Source organism: Panthera uncia (assembly GCF_023721935.1).
Source record: "Panthera uncia isolate 11264 chromosome B2 unlocalized genomic scaffold, Puncia_PCG_1.0 HiC_scaffold_24, whole genome shotgun sequence".
NCBI lineage: Eukaryota > Metazoa > Chordata > Mammalia > Carnivora > Felidae > Panthera > Panthera uncia.
The window spans coordinates 9,115,196-9,134,249 of NW_026057580.1; the positions used below are offsets into that span (position 1 = coordinate 9,115,196).

The following is a 19,054-nucleotide window of genomic DNA, read 5'->3' on the forward strand; positions in this document are numbered from 1 at the left end:
CCCCAGGCTTCAAAGAACACCCTGCAGAATAGGGTGACCAGCAGCCTCAGGTGTCTTACTGGGTCAGATCTCCGTCTAGCTGTCTTCCTCCCTACAGGCTGTCTTTGCCTTAACAGAATCTGATTTCAGTGGCCTCTTTTGCTCTGTTGTTTTGTTTTTCTGTCCCAACTTCATGACTGAAGAAGAGGGGAGTGAGACAGTGGAAAGACAGTAGCAACCACTTTCAAGAAGTTTCTTACCTCAACGGCTTCTAAAACGGAGAAGGAGGCTCACTCCGAGAGCCACGAACCCTAGCACGAAGCCTCCGACTCCAGCCAGCATCTTGCTCCGGGCAGAATCAGACTGTGCCTCTGAGAAGAACGAACTCAGGGTCAGTCCTGTCTTCACCTGCCACAACCCCAAGGCCTTGTCTGATGCCTGGACCCTGATCTAATCCACTGTGGAGAGAAAAGGAAGAGGATAAGGCCAAGCTTGGAGCCACTATGGAGTAGGAGCAGATGTGGACAGCACGCTAATGTTTTGGGCCTCAGAGTGATGACTTCCACAGGAGGCAAACGCTGGTTTTATTCAGCCCATTAAGTCTGAGCTTATGGGACTGAATGGAGACGACAGAGAGAGGCAGTTCCCATGTGTGAGGGCCAGTCATGAATGCAATTGCCTTTCTGAGTTTTTGCTTTGACAAGGAGAGATCCTTTAGACCTGCCCAGGGCAGGATACATGTGTGCTCGAATCGCCAGATCTTTACTGCTCCAGCAAAGATGGTGGTTAGGTTGATGAGGAACAATATGGGGTGGTGTGACCCCAATGTATAGTGAGTGACACAAGACAGAATGAGAAGCCCTCAGAGCCTGGAGTTCAGGGAGCAACTCACTCCACTCCACGGTGACAGGACCGTCCAGGCTGGGGTGCTCCACCTGGCAGGTGTAGACATCTCCCTGCTGGGGGGTCATTTCCAGCATCACCAGCATCTGGAAGGTCCAGTCTCCATTATGGATCGGGTTAGTGGATAAAACCCCAGCTGTTTCCTCCTGTCCATTCAGGAACCAGCGGACTTGAATGTGGCCGGGATAGAAATCTGACACATGGCAAACAAGCAGGTTGTGGTGCTGCAGGTGCCCCTTCTTGGAGGGGGAGACGTTCACGTTAGGCTGGACTAGGAGGGGACAAGAATCTTGTTACGACAGCTGAGACCACCAAAAACAGTGCATTTAGCGATTTTTTTTTTTTTTTTGCCAAAATGACTTCTTAGATGTTAAACGTGAATCATATCTATTAAGGTATTTAGAGGCATAAGATGGAGCACATAGTAGGAAAAACAGAATGAAACATTCAGTTGTTCTAAGAATGACCTTGTCATACCCAATAAAGAAAGAGCAAAGAAGAACAGGAGAGGGTCAAAGTTGGTGCTAACACTTTTGCTGGAAATGTAAGAGACAGTAACTAGTACTTTTTTGATCAGAAATGTTTGAACAGGCTATGCCTTGAATTTACATTTTCTCATCTTGTTCAAAAGGATGTATAATCTTGTCAAATATTATCTCGGAATCAGGATATAGTCAGTCAATAGATTTCCTTTGATCTTGCAGTTTCATATTTTCATTAAAAAAAAAAGTCTGTAGCCAGATCCACAAACCTAGTGTTCTTCGCTCTTTCGTGTTTGATTAGCAGGGAGTCTGGCCCTTTCCGCACTGATCTTGGCTCCTGTGCACCATGACGGGCTCTGAGCCCGGGTGGGGTGGCCTCCCCGGGGCGGAGGGGGGGGGTCCCCTCTCCTCTGCTGCCCAAGCCCACCCCTTCCAGAGTCGTCACCTTCCCACCCGCCCGTCACCTCTGCGCTGCAGCGTGAAACCCTCGTCCAGCTCGAAGTTGTGCTTGCACACCGTGTCCACGGCGCTCCGTCTCAGCTCCAGGAACTCCTTCTGGATGTTCCAGTTCTTGGCAGTTTCTCGGCCCAGCTCAGAGTCCGCCACAAACACCCCCGCGGCGCTGTCACTGTCGAACTGGATGAACAGCTCTCTTTTGTACACGTATTGTTCCAGGAAGCGGCGTGTCCCGTTCAACTCGTAGCAGACACTCCGCCTCTGGTAGAGGTAAAGCTCTATGTGTCCCGTTCAACTCGTAGCAGACACTCCGCCTCTGGTAGAGGTAAAGTTCTATGAGGAGTAGACTATGAGGTTAATATCAGAATGGATAGCTGAGTGTGATAACGAATAGGGGGGTGAGGAAGCATTTCTTGAGCAAATTTGAATCACAAGGCAAAAATAGAATGAAAGGAATGACATTAAATTTCAATACTTCTGTTAAGCAAAGTGCACCACTAAGAAGTTACTAGGGAATAGGAATAGACTCGCCATGCCTACAATTGACATGGGACTCATATCTAAAATATATAAGCAACTCCTAAAACACAAGCAAAATAAAGGACTGTGATAGAGAAGTAGGTAAGGAGCGGGATGGGGATTTGTAGGAGAGGAAACTTGCAAGGCAGACTGTGGCTCATCAGTGGAAAGAAAATCGAAAATTCAGAAGGAAATGAGACTGAAATCTATCAGACTCAGAACAATTAGAGAGTTAGATAGTTCCAAACTGGTGGCTGGGGGTATGGAGAAAACTCACATATTGCTTCATGGAGTGTAGCTGCCTCAGATGGTCAGAATAGCACTCAGGGGACACTCGGTCAAACTGAAGAGATGTATGTCATATGACGCAGCACTCCCACAACTTGTTAGACATCAAAAATGTTCACACAGGCCCATAAAGGGACAGCTAGGGGCTGCTGCTGGCTGTGGCAGTATTTGTGAAACTGAGGAGTTGGCAGAAATCAGTTGGTGTGATCATCCCTGGGACAGCAAATACCTAAACTGTTGTCATGTGCACCGTGGAATATTATGCAACCCTTAGAAGAAACCAAATGATTGTACTCTTAACTCTCTTGTCAGATCTTATGGTTATTATGCTGAGTGACAGAAAAAGAAAACAATATACTTTATAACATTGTGTAGGAATGTTAAAAATATAGACACATGGGGGGCACCTGGGTGGCTCAGTCAGTTAAGCGTCCGACTTCGGCTCAGGTCACGATCTCACGGTCCGTGAGTTGGAGCCCCGCGTCGGGCTCTTTGCTGACAGCTCAGAGCTTGGAGCCCGTTTCAGATTCTGTGTCTCCCTCTCTCTCTGCCCCTCTCCTGTTCATGCTCTGTCTCTCTCTGTCTCAAAAATAAATGAACATTAAAAAAAAATATATATATATATATAGACACATGAGAAATACATATTTTGAAAGAATGCATAGGAACAAAAACTATGTAGGAAACCCATTAGAATGGGTGGGTGTGGGGCGCCTGAGTGGCTCAGTCGGTTAAGTATCTGACTCTGGATTTCAGCTCAGGTCATGATCTTGTGGTTCATGAGTTTGAGCCCCATGTGGGGATCTGTGCTGACAGCTCAGAGCCTGTTTGGGATTCTCTCTCTCCCTCGCTTTCTGCCCTTCTCCCACTCTTGCTTTCTCTCTCAAAATAAATAAATAAACTTAAAAAAAAGAATGGGTGAGTGCATTCTCTGTGTGTTTTAGAATCTTATCACAATGATCACATTAGGGACACTCAGACAATGTGATTTTTTTCCCATGTCTTATCCTGTTCTTTACACTTGAACATTTTAAAGCAAGTTACTCTTTTGTTTGTATCTGTATACAGCATCTAACCTTAGTCTTAGTAAATACTTATGAATCAGAGAATGGGCAGATAATTGATTTTGTTTTTTTAAATATGTTTCCAGTTTTATTGACATATATTTGATGATAAAAAACCACATAGGGGTGCCTGGGTGGCTCAATTGGTTGAACGTCCGACTCTTGATTTCGGCTCAGGTCATGATCCCAGGGTTGTGGGATCAAGCCCCACCAGCCTCCAGGCTGAACATGGAGCTTGCTTGGGATTCTCTCTTTCTCTCTCTCTCTCTCTCTTTCTCAATCCACCTCCTCTCCCCCTCTCCCCCACTTGTGCATGCTTTCTCTCTCTCTAAAATTTAAAAAATCATGATAAAGCCTGATGGCCTGATACACGTGTACATTTTGAAATAGTCACAAGCCAAATGGCATATTCACCATCTCATACAGTTACCAGTTACCTTTTTTTCTTTTTTTTTTTTTTTGTAGTGAAAACACTCAAGATCTACCTTCTTAAATTTCAAGTACACAATACGATACTGTCAACTATAGACACATTGCTGTACGTAGTTCTCTAGAACTTAACTCATCTTGCATAACTGAAACTTAGTACTCCTTGCAAAATACCTCCCCATTTTCACCTCCCCTAGCCCCTGGTAACCACTTCTATGGATTTGACTATTTTAGATTTCACATACAAGTAAAATCATGCAGTATTTGTCTTTCTACATCTGGCCCGTTTCACTGAGCGTAAAGTCCTACAGATTCAGCCATGTTGTGGCAAATGTCAGGATTTCCTTCTTGTTAAGAGGCTGAAGACTATTTCGCTGTGTGTGTATGCCACATTTTCTTTATTCATTCATCTGTCCATGGACATTTAAGTTGTGTCCGTATGTTGGCTCTGTGAATAATGCCGAAGTGAACAAGGAAGTGCAGATGTCTCTTCAAAATCCAGATTTCATTTCTTTTGGATGTATACCCAGAAGTGGGATTGTTGGATCTTGGATCATATGGTAGTTCTAATTTTACTTATTTGCTTACTTAATTACTTAATTAATTTAGAGAGCAAGAGAGTGTGAGCAGGAGAGAGGGCAGAGGGAGAGAGAGAGAGAATCTTAAGCAGACTCCATACTCACCGGACTCTGGGATCATGACCTGAGTTGAAATCAAGAGTCGGACACTCAACCAATGGAGCCACCCATGCACTCCTATTTTTAATTTTTTTGAGGAGCCTCCATACTGTTTTCCATAATGGCTGCACCAACTTATATCCCCACCAGCAGCGTGCAGGGTTCTCTTTTCTCCACATCCTAGAATCATTAATCTTCTTCCATCTTTTGATACTAGCCATTCTACCAGGTGTGAGATGGTATCTTATGGTGGTTTTGATTTGCATTTCCCTGATAATTAGTAAAGTTGAGTATTTTTTCATATACATGTTGGCTAACTGTATGTCTTCTTTGGAGAAATGTCTATTCAGGTCCTTTGCTGGTTTTTTAATCAGTTTTTTGTTTGTTTGTTTTCTATTGAGTTACATGAGTTCCTGTACTTTGAAAATAAATTTAGTAAATTTAGTAAGTTGCTTGTTAGTTTAATGCAATTTTGTTTGTCTGTTTTTGCTTGTTGCCAGTACTTTTGATGTCATGTCCAAAAAATCATTGCTCAAACCAATGTCAAGAAGGTTTTCCTGTATGTTTTCTTCTAGAAGTTTTATAATTTCAGATTTTACATTTAAGTCTTTAATCATTTTGAGTTGATTTTTATATATGGTGTGAGATAAGCATCCTATTTTATTATTATGCATGTGGATATCCAGTTTCCTCAGTATCATTTATTGAAGACTATCTTTTCCCCATTGTATGTTCTTGGCATTCTTGTTGAGTATAAGTTGACTGTAGATGTGTGGATTTATTTCTGGGCCATTATGGTCCACTGCTCTATACGTCTGTATTTATGTCAGTATCATACTGTTTTTTTTTTTTTAAACTTTATTCATTTATTTTGAGAGAGAGAGAGAGAGAGAGAACAAGGGAGGGGCAGAGAGAGGGAGAGAGAGAATCCTAAGCGCTAACAGCACAGAGCCCAACATGGGGCTGAAACCCACAAACCCTAAGATCATGACCTGAGCTGAAATTAAGAGTTGGATGCTTAACCGACTGAGCCACCCAGGCACCTTAGATTATAAGGTTTTTAAAAATTTTTTTTTAACTTTTTTAATTTTTGAGACAGAGAGAGACAGAGCATGAGTGGGGGAGGGTCAGAGAGAGGGAGACACAGAATGTGAAACAGGCTCCAGGCTCTGAGCTGTCAGCACAGAGCCCGATGCGGGGCTCGAACTCACAGACCGTGAGATCATGACCTGAGCCAAAGTCGGACGCTTAACCGACTGAGCCACCCAGGCACCCCATAGATTATACTGTCTTAATCACTGTAGCTTTGTAATATATTTTGAAATCAGGAAATGTGATGCTTTGTTCTTCTTGCTCAGGATTGCTTTGATCATTCAGGATCTTTTGTGATTCCATATGAATTTTAGAGTTATTTTGTTCTATTTCCATCAAGAATATTATTGGGGTTTTGAAAAGGATGGTATGGAATCTGTAGATCATTTTGGGTACTATGAATATTCTTCCAGTCCAGTCTTTTTTGATTTCTTTTGCCAATGTTTTGTAATTTCCAGTGTACATGTCTTTCACCTCTTTGGTAAAGTTTATTCCTAAGTATTTTACACTTTTGGTTGCTATTGTGAGTGTGATTGTTTTCTAAACTTCTATTCAGACAGTTCATTGTCTGTGTATAGAAAGGTGATTGATGTTTGTATGTTAACTTAATATCTTGCAACTTTACTGAATTTTTTGAAAAGTTCTAATTGTTTTTTTGTTTTTTGAGTCTTTGGGGTTTTCTGTCTATATGAGCTTGTCATCCACAAACAGAGATAATTCTACTTCTCTGTTTCTGGTTCGGATATCTTTTATGTCTTTTTCTTGTCTAATTGTTCTGGCCAGGACTTCCATAACTATGTTGCAAAGAAGAGGCAAGAGTGGATATCCTTGCCTTGAACCAGATCTTGGAAAACTCTCAGTTTTTCTCCATTGATAAGGTAGGCTGTGGGCTTTTCATATATGACCTTTACTGTGTTGGGTTTGAGTTCCCTCTATACTTATTTTGTTGAGAGTCTAATTGTGAATGGGTGCCAAACTTTCTCAAATGTTTTTTCTGTGGCTGTTGAGATGATCATGTATTGTTTTTCCTTTTTGTTTTATTAATGTGGTGTATCGCACTGATTGATTTGTTTATGTTCAACTATCCTTGCATCCCAGGGACGCGTCCCACTTAGTTATGGTGTATAATTCCTTTAGTATGCTGTTGAATATGGTTTGCTTGTATTATTTTGAGGATCTTTAAAACACTTTTACATGTTTATTTATTTATTTTGAGAAAGAGAGAGAGAGCATGAGCATGTAGGGAGAGGGGTAGAGAGAGAAGGAGAGAGAGAGAATCCCAATCAGGCTCTGTGCTGTCAGTGCAGAGCCAAACATGGAACTCAAGCCCACCAACCATGAGATCATGACCTGAGCCAAAACCAAGAGTTGGATGCTTAACCCATTGAGCCACCCAGGTGCCCCTCTTTTGAGGATCTTGAATATATATTCATTATGGATATTGGCCTGCAGTTTTCTTTTCTTGTGTTGTCTTTGTCTGGTTTTGTTATCAGCATAATGCTGGTCAGCAAAGAGTTGATTATACATTACTGGCTGCCATTGGGGGTCCACAATTGTCTATTGAAGGAGTCTTTAAATTGCAGCTTCTCTATGTGACTTAAAATGTATCATCAATGGAAACTCCAGAATGAATTTATGGCACAACTTCCCAGACCACAGAAATGAGGGCAATGCGGCACAGTGGCAGAAGTAAAGGATGTTTGAAGAGCATGTCAACACGAGGCTCACCATGTCAGTTCAGGGTTGAGCTCGGGGAGCCCAGCTCCAGATGAAGCTTCTCCTTCTGCTCAAGACCCTCTCCGAGTGGCTGTCAAGGGGCCTTAACAGGCCCTCCTAAGAGTTAGAGAAGGGTGTGTGTGTGTGTGTGGGGGGGGTCTAGCCATTGTCTCTGTCACTGCAAAGATGACTAGAGTTGATTTGGTTGGTCTCTTCAGAATCCTTGTCCTTCCTCAGGGCTCCATGTGTCCCAGTTTGAAGTTGCTCAACTGGTTGCTCAGGCAGGGAGGAGGAAGAGTAGCCTCAGGAGCCACCGCACAAGCCTCAGGGAGCCCCATTCTACTTTTAGTGGCTGTGCCACAGGAGCACTTCATTTCTCTCAGTCTCCTGAGCCTGTCTTCTTGCTCTATGCTCTGCCCTCTCAGCCTCTGAGCCCCTGGCCCCATCCAGTTTGGAGTCTGTGATATCTATCTTCTACCTGCCCTGCCTGCTCTCCTCCCCCACATCCAACTCCATTCCCTGTTCCACTAAGAGGTTTCCCCACCTGTTTTTCAATCAGAACACAGTTCTGCTAGTTCTCAGTAGTGGTTGCAATGCTTTCTTTTTTTAAAGCAATTGACTTAAAAAAATTTTGATGTAGTCCCAATGGTTTGTTTTTGCTTTATTTTCCTTGCCTCAGAAGACTTCTCTAGAAAAATGTTGCTATGACTGTTGGTGGGAATGCAAACTGGTGCAGCCACTGTGGAAAACAGTATGGAGAGTGCTCAAAAAATTAAAAACAGAAATAGTAAAAAGTTAAAAATAGAAATAAGAATCTACTCATTGCATTGCTGGCTATGTACCCAAAGAATATGAAAACACTAATTCAAAAGGATATGTGCACCCCTGTGTTTAATGCAGCATTGTTTATAACAGCCAAATTATGGAAGCAGTCCAAGTGTCCATCGATAGATGAATGGATAGAGAAGATGTGGTGTATAGATACAATGGAATGTCATTCAGCCATAAAAAAGAATGAAATCTTGCCATTTGCAATGACATGGATGGAGCTACAGTATAATGCTACGTGAAATAAGTCAGTCAGAGAAAGACAAATACCATGTGATTTCAGTCATATATGGAATTTAAGAAACAAAACAAATAAACAGAGGGAAAAAAGAGACAAACCAAGAAACGACTCTTAACTATAGAGAACAAACGATGGTTACCAGAGGGAAGGTGGATGGGGGGATGGGTGAAACAGGTAAAGGGGATTAAAGAGTACACTTATCTTGATGAGCACTGAGTACTATATAGAATTGCTGAATCACTATATTGTACACCTGAAACTAATATAACACTGCATGTTAACTGTACTGGAGTTAAAAAAAATTTTTTTTAAAGTAAAGCAATTGACTTTCTTTTTCCCATAATGAGATCTTATTTTCAAAGCAGACAGATGTCATACAAAGGGTCTCTCAAAACTGTCTTGTATGTGTACTTGAAAAGTATCACAGAGTTTGTAAAACTCTTGAAAACATCTGAATTTTCTAGAGTAGAGCTAGAAGAGTTCTGGCATAAAAGAAATCATCTTTTCAGAATAGGACATATTAAGACTATGTAATTACTATAGGATATAAGGAAGGCAATGTGGTCAGGGCAGTAAAGATGTCCACAGAACCAGCTGTGTGGCCTTGGGCAAGTAATCAACTTCTCAGAGTCTCAACTTTTTTACCTATAAAAAAGGATGTTGTTATCATTATTATTTTTTTACCTTGAAGGACTACTTTGATTTAATTTAAAACTCAATAAAATGATATAAATAAAACCTAGAGCATAGAGTCTGGCCCTGGTCACTGGAGGCTAGAGCTCTTTCCCTTGTCAAGCTGTGATGGGGTAGATTATGTGGAGACAGAGAGAAACGAGGGACAGACCCTGGTTTGTTCAGAATGGCTCAAAAGGAGCTGCCCTTTGAAGCACGACATTAATGCTTGAAAAGGAGCTTTTATTAACTTAATACTGATAGTTTTTCTTTCCACCTCTTCTTTCACTTGGGAAAGGGAGGCAGAAGAAGGGGAGTAAACAAAAGCTTAAATCCCCAGGTGTCTTCTGCTGCCCAGGTGTGTGGTAGGCCGGAGTCCCAGGGGCTAAATGCCAGGATGGAGAATGCCCTGAACAGAGGATGTTTCAAGCAGCTCTTAGAGCTCCTGTTTCATCCATGAGTCGGATGCTTCCTTTCTCCACAATTTTCTTCATGATCCAACAGGCACTAGTATTTTCTCAACAATCTCAGTGTCACCCAGGTCCCGTTAAGCGAGGTTCTCCCCTTTTCTCTCTTTTTATTTCTGCTCTGTTGGAAGTTGAGGAAACCCCGAGGAATTGGAAACATATGAAGGAAATGGAGGAATATGCCCAGGCCCATTGGGTCCAAGTTTCCCGGACTCCACATTTCACCCAGCAGTGAGTTCCTCAGCATCAAAACTGTGCCGAGAGCTCTGGGTCCACCTGCTCCCACCCCCCAGTGGTCTCTCTTGCAGGGCAGGGAAATTCCATTTGTACCTCTTATGTCTGAACCCACTGGCTTCTCCACCTCACCCCACCCCTCCCACCACCCACCACTCTCTGTTCACTCCAAAGCAGACCCCAGACCTGATTTCAAATGTACTCATATCAACGTCCACCGCTGTCACTACCCACCACACCAGAATGGTGATGCCTCTCCTCTCACGTCCTGTGGGACACTGTCCCATCTCACCAGCTACTTCCACAGCCCCTCTAGCAGTCTAGGATTCTCGTTTCTCCATTTCTTCTCTTATGTGCAAGCACACGTGCATGGCTGAGATGCCCTGTCCAACTCTCTGTCCATCTGAGTCATAAATGTCTGAATTTTTCTCTTCCCTCTATCTGAGAAATGGGTATATTGGGATGGAGTCTGAGCAGATGGATTTGGGAGTTTCAGGAAATTGAGGAAAGAGCCCCATAGTACCTGATCCTCAGGAGGAAGTGGGGCTGGCCTTATGGATGGGGATGAAGAGGCTGAGAAATTTTAACATAAACAGATTCACCTTTCTATCACACATGGTGGTGAATCAGAACTAGAAAAGGCCATTTCCTGTTTCTCACTTCTTCTCTGGCTCTGTCCTGATGCGCCCTGACCTGACTCCTGATGTGAGGGACAGCTGCAACTGGTATCCTGCTGGCCTTAACCATAGCTTGTGCCCGTCACCCTCTTCTGCTACCCTGGCCAACAATGGTCATGGAATGAGGGTTCTTGCCTGGTTCTGTGGACCCTTCCACAGAACCTACCAGCACCTAGGTTCTGGAGCGCCTACCTGGAGCACTGATTCGATAGAGAGATCTTCAGATTGTGGACAATGCAAACTAACCATAATTTCCCCTTTCTGATCTTTGATGTTGAAATGCCATTTTGATGATCCCTCTGTGAGAAACTTGTCCCTCCAAATCACTCCAGATCACCAGGTACCATTGTCCCTTGATTTCCTTTCCTCTCTGGTGAGACTAGCAGCTCTGCACGATGTCAGAGCCCCAAAGCCTTCCTCAGGGAGTGGGCCCATATGGAAGGCCCCCTAAGATCATTTCCCTGAGGGAGGTTCTCCAAGAATAGCAGCTCTGCACTTACCTGGGGTGTCTCTGCTCTGAACCAAAGGGGAGCTCAGCGTCATCAAGGACATCATGAGAGCTGCCATCCCCGGGGCCCCAGAGACCCTCAGGACCACCATCCTGGAGCCTGGGAGAAAGAATGGGGGCTGAGATATTTGCAGTCAGAGCAGTTCTCACTCAATGGGATATCAGAGAGGTTGGACAGCCTTCTATAGCCTCTGGGAGTGGCCAGATTCTGAAAAAGGAACCAATAATCAGGAATTGTCACTCACCAAACAGAAGTTTGGGGCAAAGCACATGATTCTTTAAGGTGTAAGATTCACTGAAGACAGTATAAGGAGAGAGATTCTCATTTTGAGCAACTGGCTGAGCCATAAAGCTTGATTATTTTATATGTTTTCCTCCCTAGGAACATCATTCCCCCTCCATGGTGAACACCATCCCCTATTTAAAATTAAAAAATCAAATCATCTTCCTCTTAATGATATTGTTTTGAAATATGTCATTGAAGTTATCTTGTATTTTTTATGGGTAGTGACTTTTGTGAATGGATAACTTTTCTTTAAAACTTCATGTTGATTCTTAGTATCATACAAGAATTCATTTGTTATCAAATGATATTATGTGTACCATTTTATGCCTTTGATAATTTTTATATATACCTTTGGTAATTTTAGAGGAATTGTTTGATGTTTCCAGGCAGATAAGCAGAAAGCAAAAAATACTTAATTGCTTCATTTCTAATTGTTACTCTTTTATTTCCTCTTCGTATAGAATGTGGTGATATAAGGCACCTTTATTTAAATGTTAAACATTTAAATGTTACTGTTAAGGACAAATTCCCTAATCATTTCACATTAAGTCTAATGGTACATCTTTCTCTGACGTGTTGTTTTATTATAGAGGGGTTTGGAGCTACAGTAAAGGAGGGTGGATCTACAGAAAGTTCCTCTGGTGTTTATTGTTAAAATTACAGAATTTATATTAGTGGAGCAAATAATACATTGCATTTGATAAAGAATTTCATGTGTTCTTAACTAGTCCTGCATTGTAATAATTAACATTTCTTGATCCCTTACTATGTGCAAGGCTTTGTTTTAAGAGATTCACAAATTCTGAGTATCATCCCAATTAGATTTCACAATAAACTGATGACATAATAATTTCCATTCTACATGAGAAGCAGTAAGTCACAGTGGGTTTTTAAAAAAAGGCAGGAAGTAGCAGAAAGGGCCTGATGCTTTGCTATAATGTATCAGGAACAATTTCCTAATAGAAAACTTAAATAATTTTATCTGCTTTTATTCAGTTCATCAGCACTTTATTTAAGGACTTAATACATTAGTTGGAAATTGTATTTGTTTTGTCATTGTCTTTTTAGGTTGTGTGTTCTGGGGGAGTATATTTCAGGAACTATCTGTATTGTTTGTTGGGATTATTTGGTGTTTAAAAGTTACCAAAAGTATATACATATGTTGAACTGAAAAAAAAAAAAAAAAAGAATGGTCTTTGATAACTTCATTGGTCTATTCGAAACTCTCAGATCTGTAACTTTCTGAAGCATTTTATATGGATGCTCCCATGTCACCCTCACAGAATTACTGATACACAAGTGCTACCATCTCCATTTCAAAAATGAAACTGTGGCCCAGAAAGGCCAAGTAATTTGTATAAAGTGGTACAGTTACTTCCATGCCTTATCTGGTATAACCCAGAGACCCTTAGTCAATCCCCTTTTTACTTCTAAGATCTACAGAACTGCTGAGAGGAGAAAATACACACCACACACCTTGAGTGACTGCCTGGTACAGCTCCCAGGACTAATTCTGAGTTCTGGGATCGACAGTCTAACCTTCTAAATGGTTAACACACTGCTTAGGACTTGTGCTGTCCCAGAACACGTCCATGCAAGGGGGATGGTGTTCACCGTGGAGGGACCTTAAGTAGGATCCATGCCCAAGGTGGGGCTTGAACTCACAACCCTGAGATTAAGAGTAGCATGCTGTTATTGACTGAGCCAGCCAGGCAAAGAGGAAGATGGTTATGATGTCTCTTTCATAGTTTTCTTTCTCTTATTCCCAAATCCCACATAGGTTGGAACTTTCCGGGCCACCTTCATCCTGACAGCTCTCCCACTTCCTCTCCCAGTGGTTCTATCATTTTCTTTCCTGGCCAGAGATGCCTCTTCTGACATTTTCTGGTTGAGCTGTTTCACCTCCACCCCTTCTCCCTCAACGGGATAGGGAAGTAAGTCCTGGATTCAGAACTCCGCCCTGCCTTGCACTACCTCATTCTCTCTTCACAGGCTGGTTCACAGCGGTCACTGCAGATGCACCTTGAAGACATAAGGTGCCAGACCCAAGTCATGATCCTGCGAGTCATCTCCCTGGCTGCCCTTCTGAGTCCCCATGGAACTGGGGCCATCAGGGGTGAGTGCTCTGGTGGGCCAGAGAGGGTGTGGACTATAAGGAGATTTGTAGCCCACAGGTGCTGTTTTCTCTCCTGTTTCTCCCCTTCCTTCTTCTTCCTCTTGTATGAGGTGTTCTGCTTTTTTCTTTCTGACAGCAGCAAGAACCAGTGTTTATTGAACCTGACCAAGTGCCAACTCTCATTTCATTTTCACAACAGCTTTTGCAGGAGTGCATTTATTATTCTCAACCTAGAAATTAAAAGGCAGAGAACATGCCTCATGAGCTCTATGTCACAGTGTGGATGAGTGAAGAGCCATGGCTCTGTGTCTTCTGGACTATCTGTGTGTCTCTCTTAAATTTCAGAGGTAAACTTCTTGAAATTGGAGTCTGCAATGCCTGTTTTGGACTTTCCCCTGCTTCACTCAGTCCTCAGCCCACTGCATTCTCCCTTTTGTCTCCTCACATCTGATGCTGCTCTCAGTGGGGCCACTAGTGGTCTCCCTACAATGAAAACCAGTGGTCACTTCTCTGTGTGTATCTTACCTGTGTCACTAGCAATATTTGCGACATGACCACTTCTTCCTTCCTGGAATTTTTCTCTTGTTCTTTGTCTTGAGGAGCACACTTCCTCCTTGTTTTCTTCCCACTTATTAGTCGTCTCCTTTACAGCCTCTTTTTAAAAACATTTATTCAAGTGATTTCTACACCCAATGTGGGGCTTGAACTCATGACCCCGAGATCAAGAGTCACATGCTCTTTCAACTGAGCCAGACAGGTGCCCCCAGCCTCTTTTTTGAATGTCCATATTTGTTGCCAGGACGCAGGACCACACACTCCGACCCTACTATGATGACTTTGTACACTTCTTGGGTGACTCAATCCAAGCTTTTAACTTCACCTACCATGAAGACTCCTAGTCTATGTCACCGGCCCAGTCTAGCCTGAGATCCATCCATTATTTCAACTGCTCTCAAATCAACTCCACTTGGTCACCCAGAAATTCAAACTCATTATGTCCCCCAAAGAACACTTTTTCTTCTCTCAACCACTTCCTTGTCCTTCATTACTTTTTCAGTCACTGATGCCACAATTCTCCATGTTGCTTGGATATTTTGGACTCCTTCATATCCCTATTTCCACCACAGTACTTACTGAGTCCTGTGGCTTCTCATCTCTTCACTGTCATTCAAATTCATCCTCTCTTCTTCTTACCCCATGTTACTGCCCTATCTACACCCTCATCACTTGCCACCTGATTGCTGAAGAGTCCTACTGGTCTTGCTTACAAATGAGCCTCCTCTAATCTATCATCCTTATAGCTGCCACCTTCATGTACAAATCTGATTGTATTACTCTCTGAAGACCCTTCAATGATTTTCCAGGGGGCTCTGGATCAAATTCAAACACCTGCAATTATCATACAAGGCAGGTCCTAAAGTAGGCTCTCCATATCCTCCGAGCTGCTGTAGCACCTTCCGACCCTCCAAGAAGTCCCATGCCTCTCTGCTCCTACGTCTCCTGCTAGAGACACCACTTCTCTCTGTCTCTGCTAACCTCACATAAAAACCATTTCTAGAAAGCCTTACTTCAATCTCATTTTAATGCTCTCCATTTGCTCCCAAGCAGCACCTGTATGTACCCTGTGATAATGCAGTAGTGATGACCACATATATACGAATCGTCTTTGTCTCTCTCATTCTTTCGATCTCAAACAGCTTGAGGACAAGGACCATGTCTTTTGAGTTACAGCCTTAATGCCTAGAGAGTCAAGGTTCACATTAAGGCTTTTTTTGACTGAATGAAAGTGAACATCTGTAAGAATATAATTTGCTTCACAGTGCACAGACCTTTAGTTTTAAGACTTTGCAAAAACAATAAAAATGAGATATCTTAGGATGAACAAACTATGTCCGGGTAGCCATGTCTGTTCCCTGTATGTTTTCTTCTTTCTTTTTCTTTTATCTTCTTTTCTGTAGGTGAGGATTTTGTAGCCACTAAATTCAGTGGATGTCCCCAAGCATTTGCATGAGACAATGAATCCTGTCACTAGAAGCATCCAAGGAGAGGATTAGTTCTTGTGTTGGAGCTGCAGGGAGAATCTTTGAATCTTTGATTCGGATGCTAGACCAGTGAGCCCTGGAGCGTCACTTCCTCCTAATTCCTTTTCTTTTCTTAGCCCCAAACTGTCTCATTTTTATTGTTTTACTGTAATACCAATAGATTTTTTGTTATTGTATATCTTTTTGTTGTTTCTTACACATCAGGTAAAACTAAGATGCTATGCCATAGGTGTTTCAAACGCAACAACTATTATTTCCAGTGGAAACTACCCTTAAAAACATAAAGTCAACAAGAAAATTTGTGAATGCTGTGTGAATGATAATACTTGAAAATTTAAAATGCCTTAAATGAAGGTGTTGTGGACAAGGTTACATGATCTACCATCATGTAAAGCTAAAACAGTAACTAGAAGTCTGTAAGTAGCACCAAGACTCTGGACGTCTTTTCATTTCCTTCACAATTTAAAAAATTTTCCACTCCAGAAGATTTTTATTCCACTCTCCCCTTTCTCCCACTCTACTCTGTGACTTTATCATTAACTTTATATGTCTTTTTCTGCAAGGCTTCTGAGATGTTGTGGGTGTGGATGGAGTGGATGATTCCATCTTCCTTTCAGCATGAATTGTGCTAACTTGGGCTAGTTATTTAACCTCTGCGGGCAAGTCCCTAATATGCAAAAGAATGCTTTACCTGGGGGTATGAAGTTGCAAAGAATAAATTGAATGCATAGTAAGTTCTCCATAAATATTACCTTATTATTGTGTTCATTGTGATTATTCTTGTACTGGAGTGATGGATGCTTAAATTTTCTGGAATAAAGGGAAACAACCTGAATTTTCAGTAAGTCATATCTCTCATTGTTTCTTCCCATTTCTTTTCTTTCAGCTTGCATTTCTCATTTTCTGTGTTCTTCATTCATGTTATTACTATTTCCTTATCTCCTTGCTTCCTGTGTTCTGTGTACTTTCTTACATAGTCACCTGTTCTTCAATCTCCCTTCTTCCTCTTCATTCAGTGGGCCACGTGTCAACGTATGTCCAGTTTGTCCAGACACACAGACCCTCTGGAGAGTACATGTTTGAGTTTGATGAGGATGAGTTCTATGTGGATCTGGATAAGAAGGAGACCATCTGGCATCTGCCAGAGTTTATTCATGTCTTCAACTTTGATGCTTGGAGGGGTATTGCTGACATTGTCACGGCAAAGAAGAACCTGAACACTCTGATCCAACGGTCCAACCACACCAGGGCCACAAATGGTACTGCTTGCTCTTGCTTATTTCTCTACTACCCAACTGCAGGGATGGGAGAGCCCATCTGCTGCATAGAGAATGGGAGACCTAGATGTCCACTCATGAATGAACCTCTCTCTCCCTGTGAGTGAACAATATTCAACTCACAAAGCTGGGTGGTTATGTCATCAAAGGAGACATTTTCTTCTTATTCAAGAAAAGGGTTGGGCTGAAGGAAGCCAGTCAGGAGTATGAGAAGCTATGACTTTGACCTGGAAGCCTGTGGGGGGCAAAGGGTCAGCCTGAGGAAGGTGGCCCCTAACCTGGAGAATATAGGTGGTGGGGTGGTGGGGTCCTTTGAGATACAGCCAAAGGCAGCAGATTCACCAGGTTCTGTCCTTTCTCAGAGCCACCTGAGGTGGCCGTGTTTCCCAAGGAGCCTGTGGAGCTTGGACAGCCCAACACCCTCATCTGCCATGTGGACAAGTTCTTCCCACCTGTGCTCAATGTCACATGGCTGTGCAATGGGCAGACGGTCACCAAAGGTGTGGCTGAGAGCATCCTCCTGCCTAGCACAGAATTCAGGTTCCACAAGTTCCACTACCTGACCTTCATTCCCACGGCTGAAGATGTCTATGACTGCAAGGTGGAGCACTGGGGCCTGGACCAGCCGCTCCTTCAGCACTGGGGTATGGAGCCCCCTCCTTTTGCCAGCACTGTCCTGACACCCTCTCTATTTCCAGGATCCATCTTTCCACAGCACCTGCTTTTCTTAATCCCATGTGTTTTATTGCTACTTTATCCAAATTTCACCGGTGGTCTCATTGTTTCTAACTCTTTATACCCCCAAACCTGAGGCCAGCTCCTGCTCTCTGCACTTTCTAACTCTTGTTTTTCCTTTGTGCCCCAGAGGCCCAGGAGCCTATGGAGGTGCCTGAGACAATGGAGACTGTGGTCTGTGCCCTGGGCCTGGTGGTGGGCGTGGCAGGCATCATCACTGGCACCATCATCCTGAAGACCAGGAGGCCCGACAACATCCCTGGGTGCAGGGGCCCCTGTGAGTTATCCCAGAGCTGGGGGTACTAGGGACACAGTGCAAAAGAGGAGGCAACATGGTATGGGTAGTGGGCGGGAAGGAGAAACACTTCAACAGGGGTTCTTTGAGAACTTCGCATTTCAGAATCACTGACCTAGATTAAAATAATACAATGATAAAGAACATTAGTTGAGTTGCTTACTATTTACTAAGCTCTATTCTATAGGCTTCTTATGTATTCATTTATGTTTGGAGGTTGATACCATTATTTCCCCATCATACAGAGCGGGAAGCAGACATGAGGAGGGTGAAGGAATCTGTCCAAGGTCACACAGCTTGAAAGGTACAGAGTCTGCATTTGGACTCGGGCATTGGGGTTCCAGAGCTCCGTCTTCTGCAATATGTAGATTATATCATCTACGGCCATTTTCTCTCTCCCTTACAATCTTCATAGCCTTGATTTTCTTTTGTTGTCGTAGTGATGTCTAGAACCTTCAATACTATGTTAAACATTTGTAGTAATAAAGGATATCCTACCTTTTGCATAATCTTAAAAGGAATGGATTTAATTTCTCCATAGATATATTTACTATAGATTTTTCGTTTACAATCCTTGCCATGTGGTAAAATTGATCAAATTCTGTTTATGCAAGTATTGAGTTGAATTCATTTGAAGTTAATATGAATGTTATTTTTTGGTTTATTGACTTTTTGGGTCATATATAGATTTTCTGACATTGAAACCTCACTGCATTCCTAGGTATTTTGTGTGATCGCAGCCTACTGATATAAAGTAATGATGGTGATCAGCTAGGAATGCCTAGGGGCACTCGCTTGGGTCCCTACTACTTGTAGTGACAGGAGCCAATGTTGTGGCCCTATTGGCCCTTGTGGTTCTTATGACTGCAAGACATTCCTCAGCAACAACCATTAGGGAACTTTGAAAAAAACAAGGTTTATTAATTTATTACTCACAAGTCCTGGAAGGCACTTGGCATGCCCAGAGCCACAAAGTGAGGTGTGGGGGGAGGGAGACACCTGGGGATCTGCCATTATTGGGGTTGAGGAAGGGGTGCCTCTGATTTCACAGGGTCACTGTTTGTTGGTGAA

At 42.7% G+C, this 19,054-nt stretch overlaps 2 protein-coding genes across 2 annotated transcripts; one reads left to right on the top strand and one right to left on the bottom strand.

Moving 5' to 3' along the window:
* Positions 1-216: 216 nt before the first annotated feature.
* LOC125938382 (HLA class II histocompatibility antigen, DP beta 1 chain-like) lies at positions 217-11,405 on the bottom strand. Its single transcript, XM_049653475.1, has 4 exons — positions 11,225-11,405; positions 1,829-2,098; positions 872-1,153; positions 217-350 (listed from the first exon to the last, which is right to left on the bottom strand). The coding sequence occupies exons 1-4, from the start codon at positions 11,322-11,324 to the stop codon at positions 241-243; spliced, it is 762 nt and encodes a 253-aa protein (XP_049509432.1). The 5' UTR covers positions 11,325-11,405; the 3' UTR covers positions 217-240.
* A 1,806-nt stretch (positions 11,406-13,211) lies between these two features.
* On the top strand, positions 13,212-18,470 carry LOC125938383 (HLA class II histocompatibility antigen, DP alpha 1 chain). The gene is made up of 4 exons (XM_049653476.1): positions 13,212-13,634; positions 16,693-16,935; positions 17,316-17,597; positions 17,819-18,470. Exons 1-4 carry the CDS (start codon positions 13,535-13,537, stop codon positions 17,992-17,994), a joined length of 801 nt encoding a protein of 266 aa, XP_049509433.1. The 5' UTR covers positions 13,212-13,534; the 3' UTR covers positions 17,995-18,470.
* Positions 18,471-19,054: the final 584 nt, after the last annotated feature.

Coding starts and splice junctions, on each gene's coding strand:
- LOC125938382 (XM_049653475.1), bottom strand. CDS start 11,324: ATGGTGGTCCTGAGGGTCTCTGGGGCCCCGGGGATGGCAGCTCTCATG. Junction 2,099..11,224: donor TCAGAGCAGAGACACCCCAG/GTAAGTGCAGAG, acceptor CGGGACACATAG/AGCTTTACCTCTACCAGAGG. Junction 1,154..1,828: donor TTTCACGCTGCAGCGCAGAG/GTGACGGGCGGG, acceptor GTCCCCTCCTAG/TCCAGCCTAACGTGAACGTC.
- LOC125938383 (XM_049653476.1), top strand. CDS start 13,535: ATGCACCTTGAAGACATAAGGTGCCAGACCCAAGTCATGATCCTGCGA. Junction 13,635..16,692: donor TGGAACTGGGGCCATCAGGG/GTGAGTGCTCTG, acceptor CTCTTCATTCAG/TGGGCCACGTGTCAACGTAT. Junction 16,936..17,315: donor CCACACCAGGGCCACAAATG/GTACTGCTTGCT, acceptor GTCCTTTCTCAG/AGCCACCTGAGGTGGCCGTG.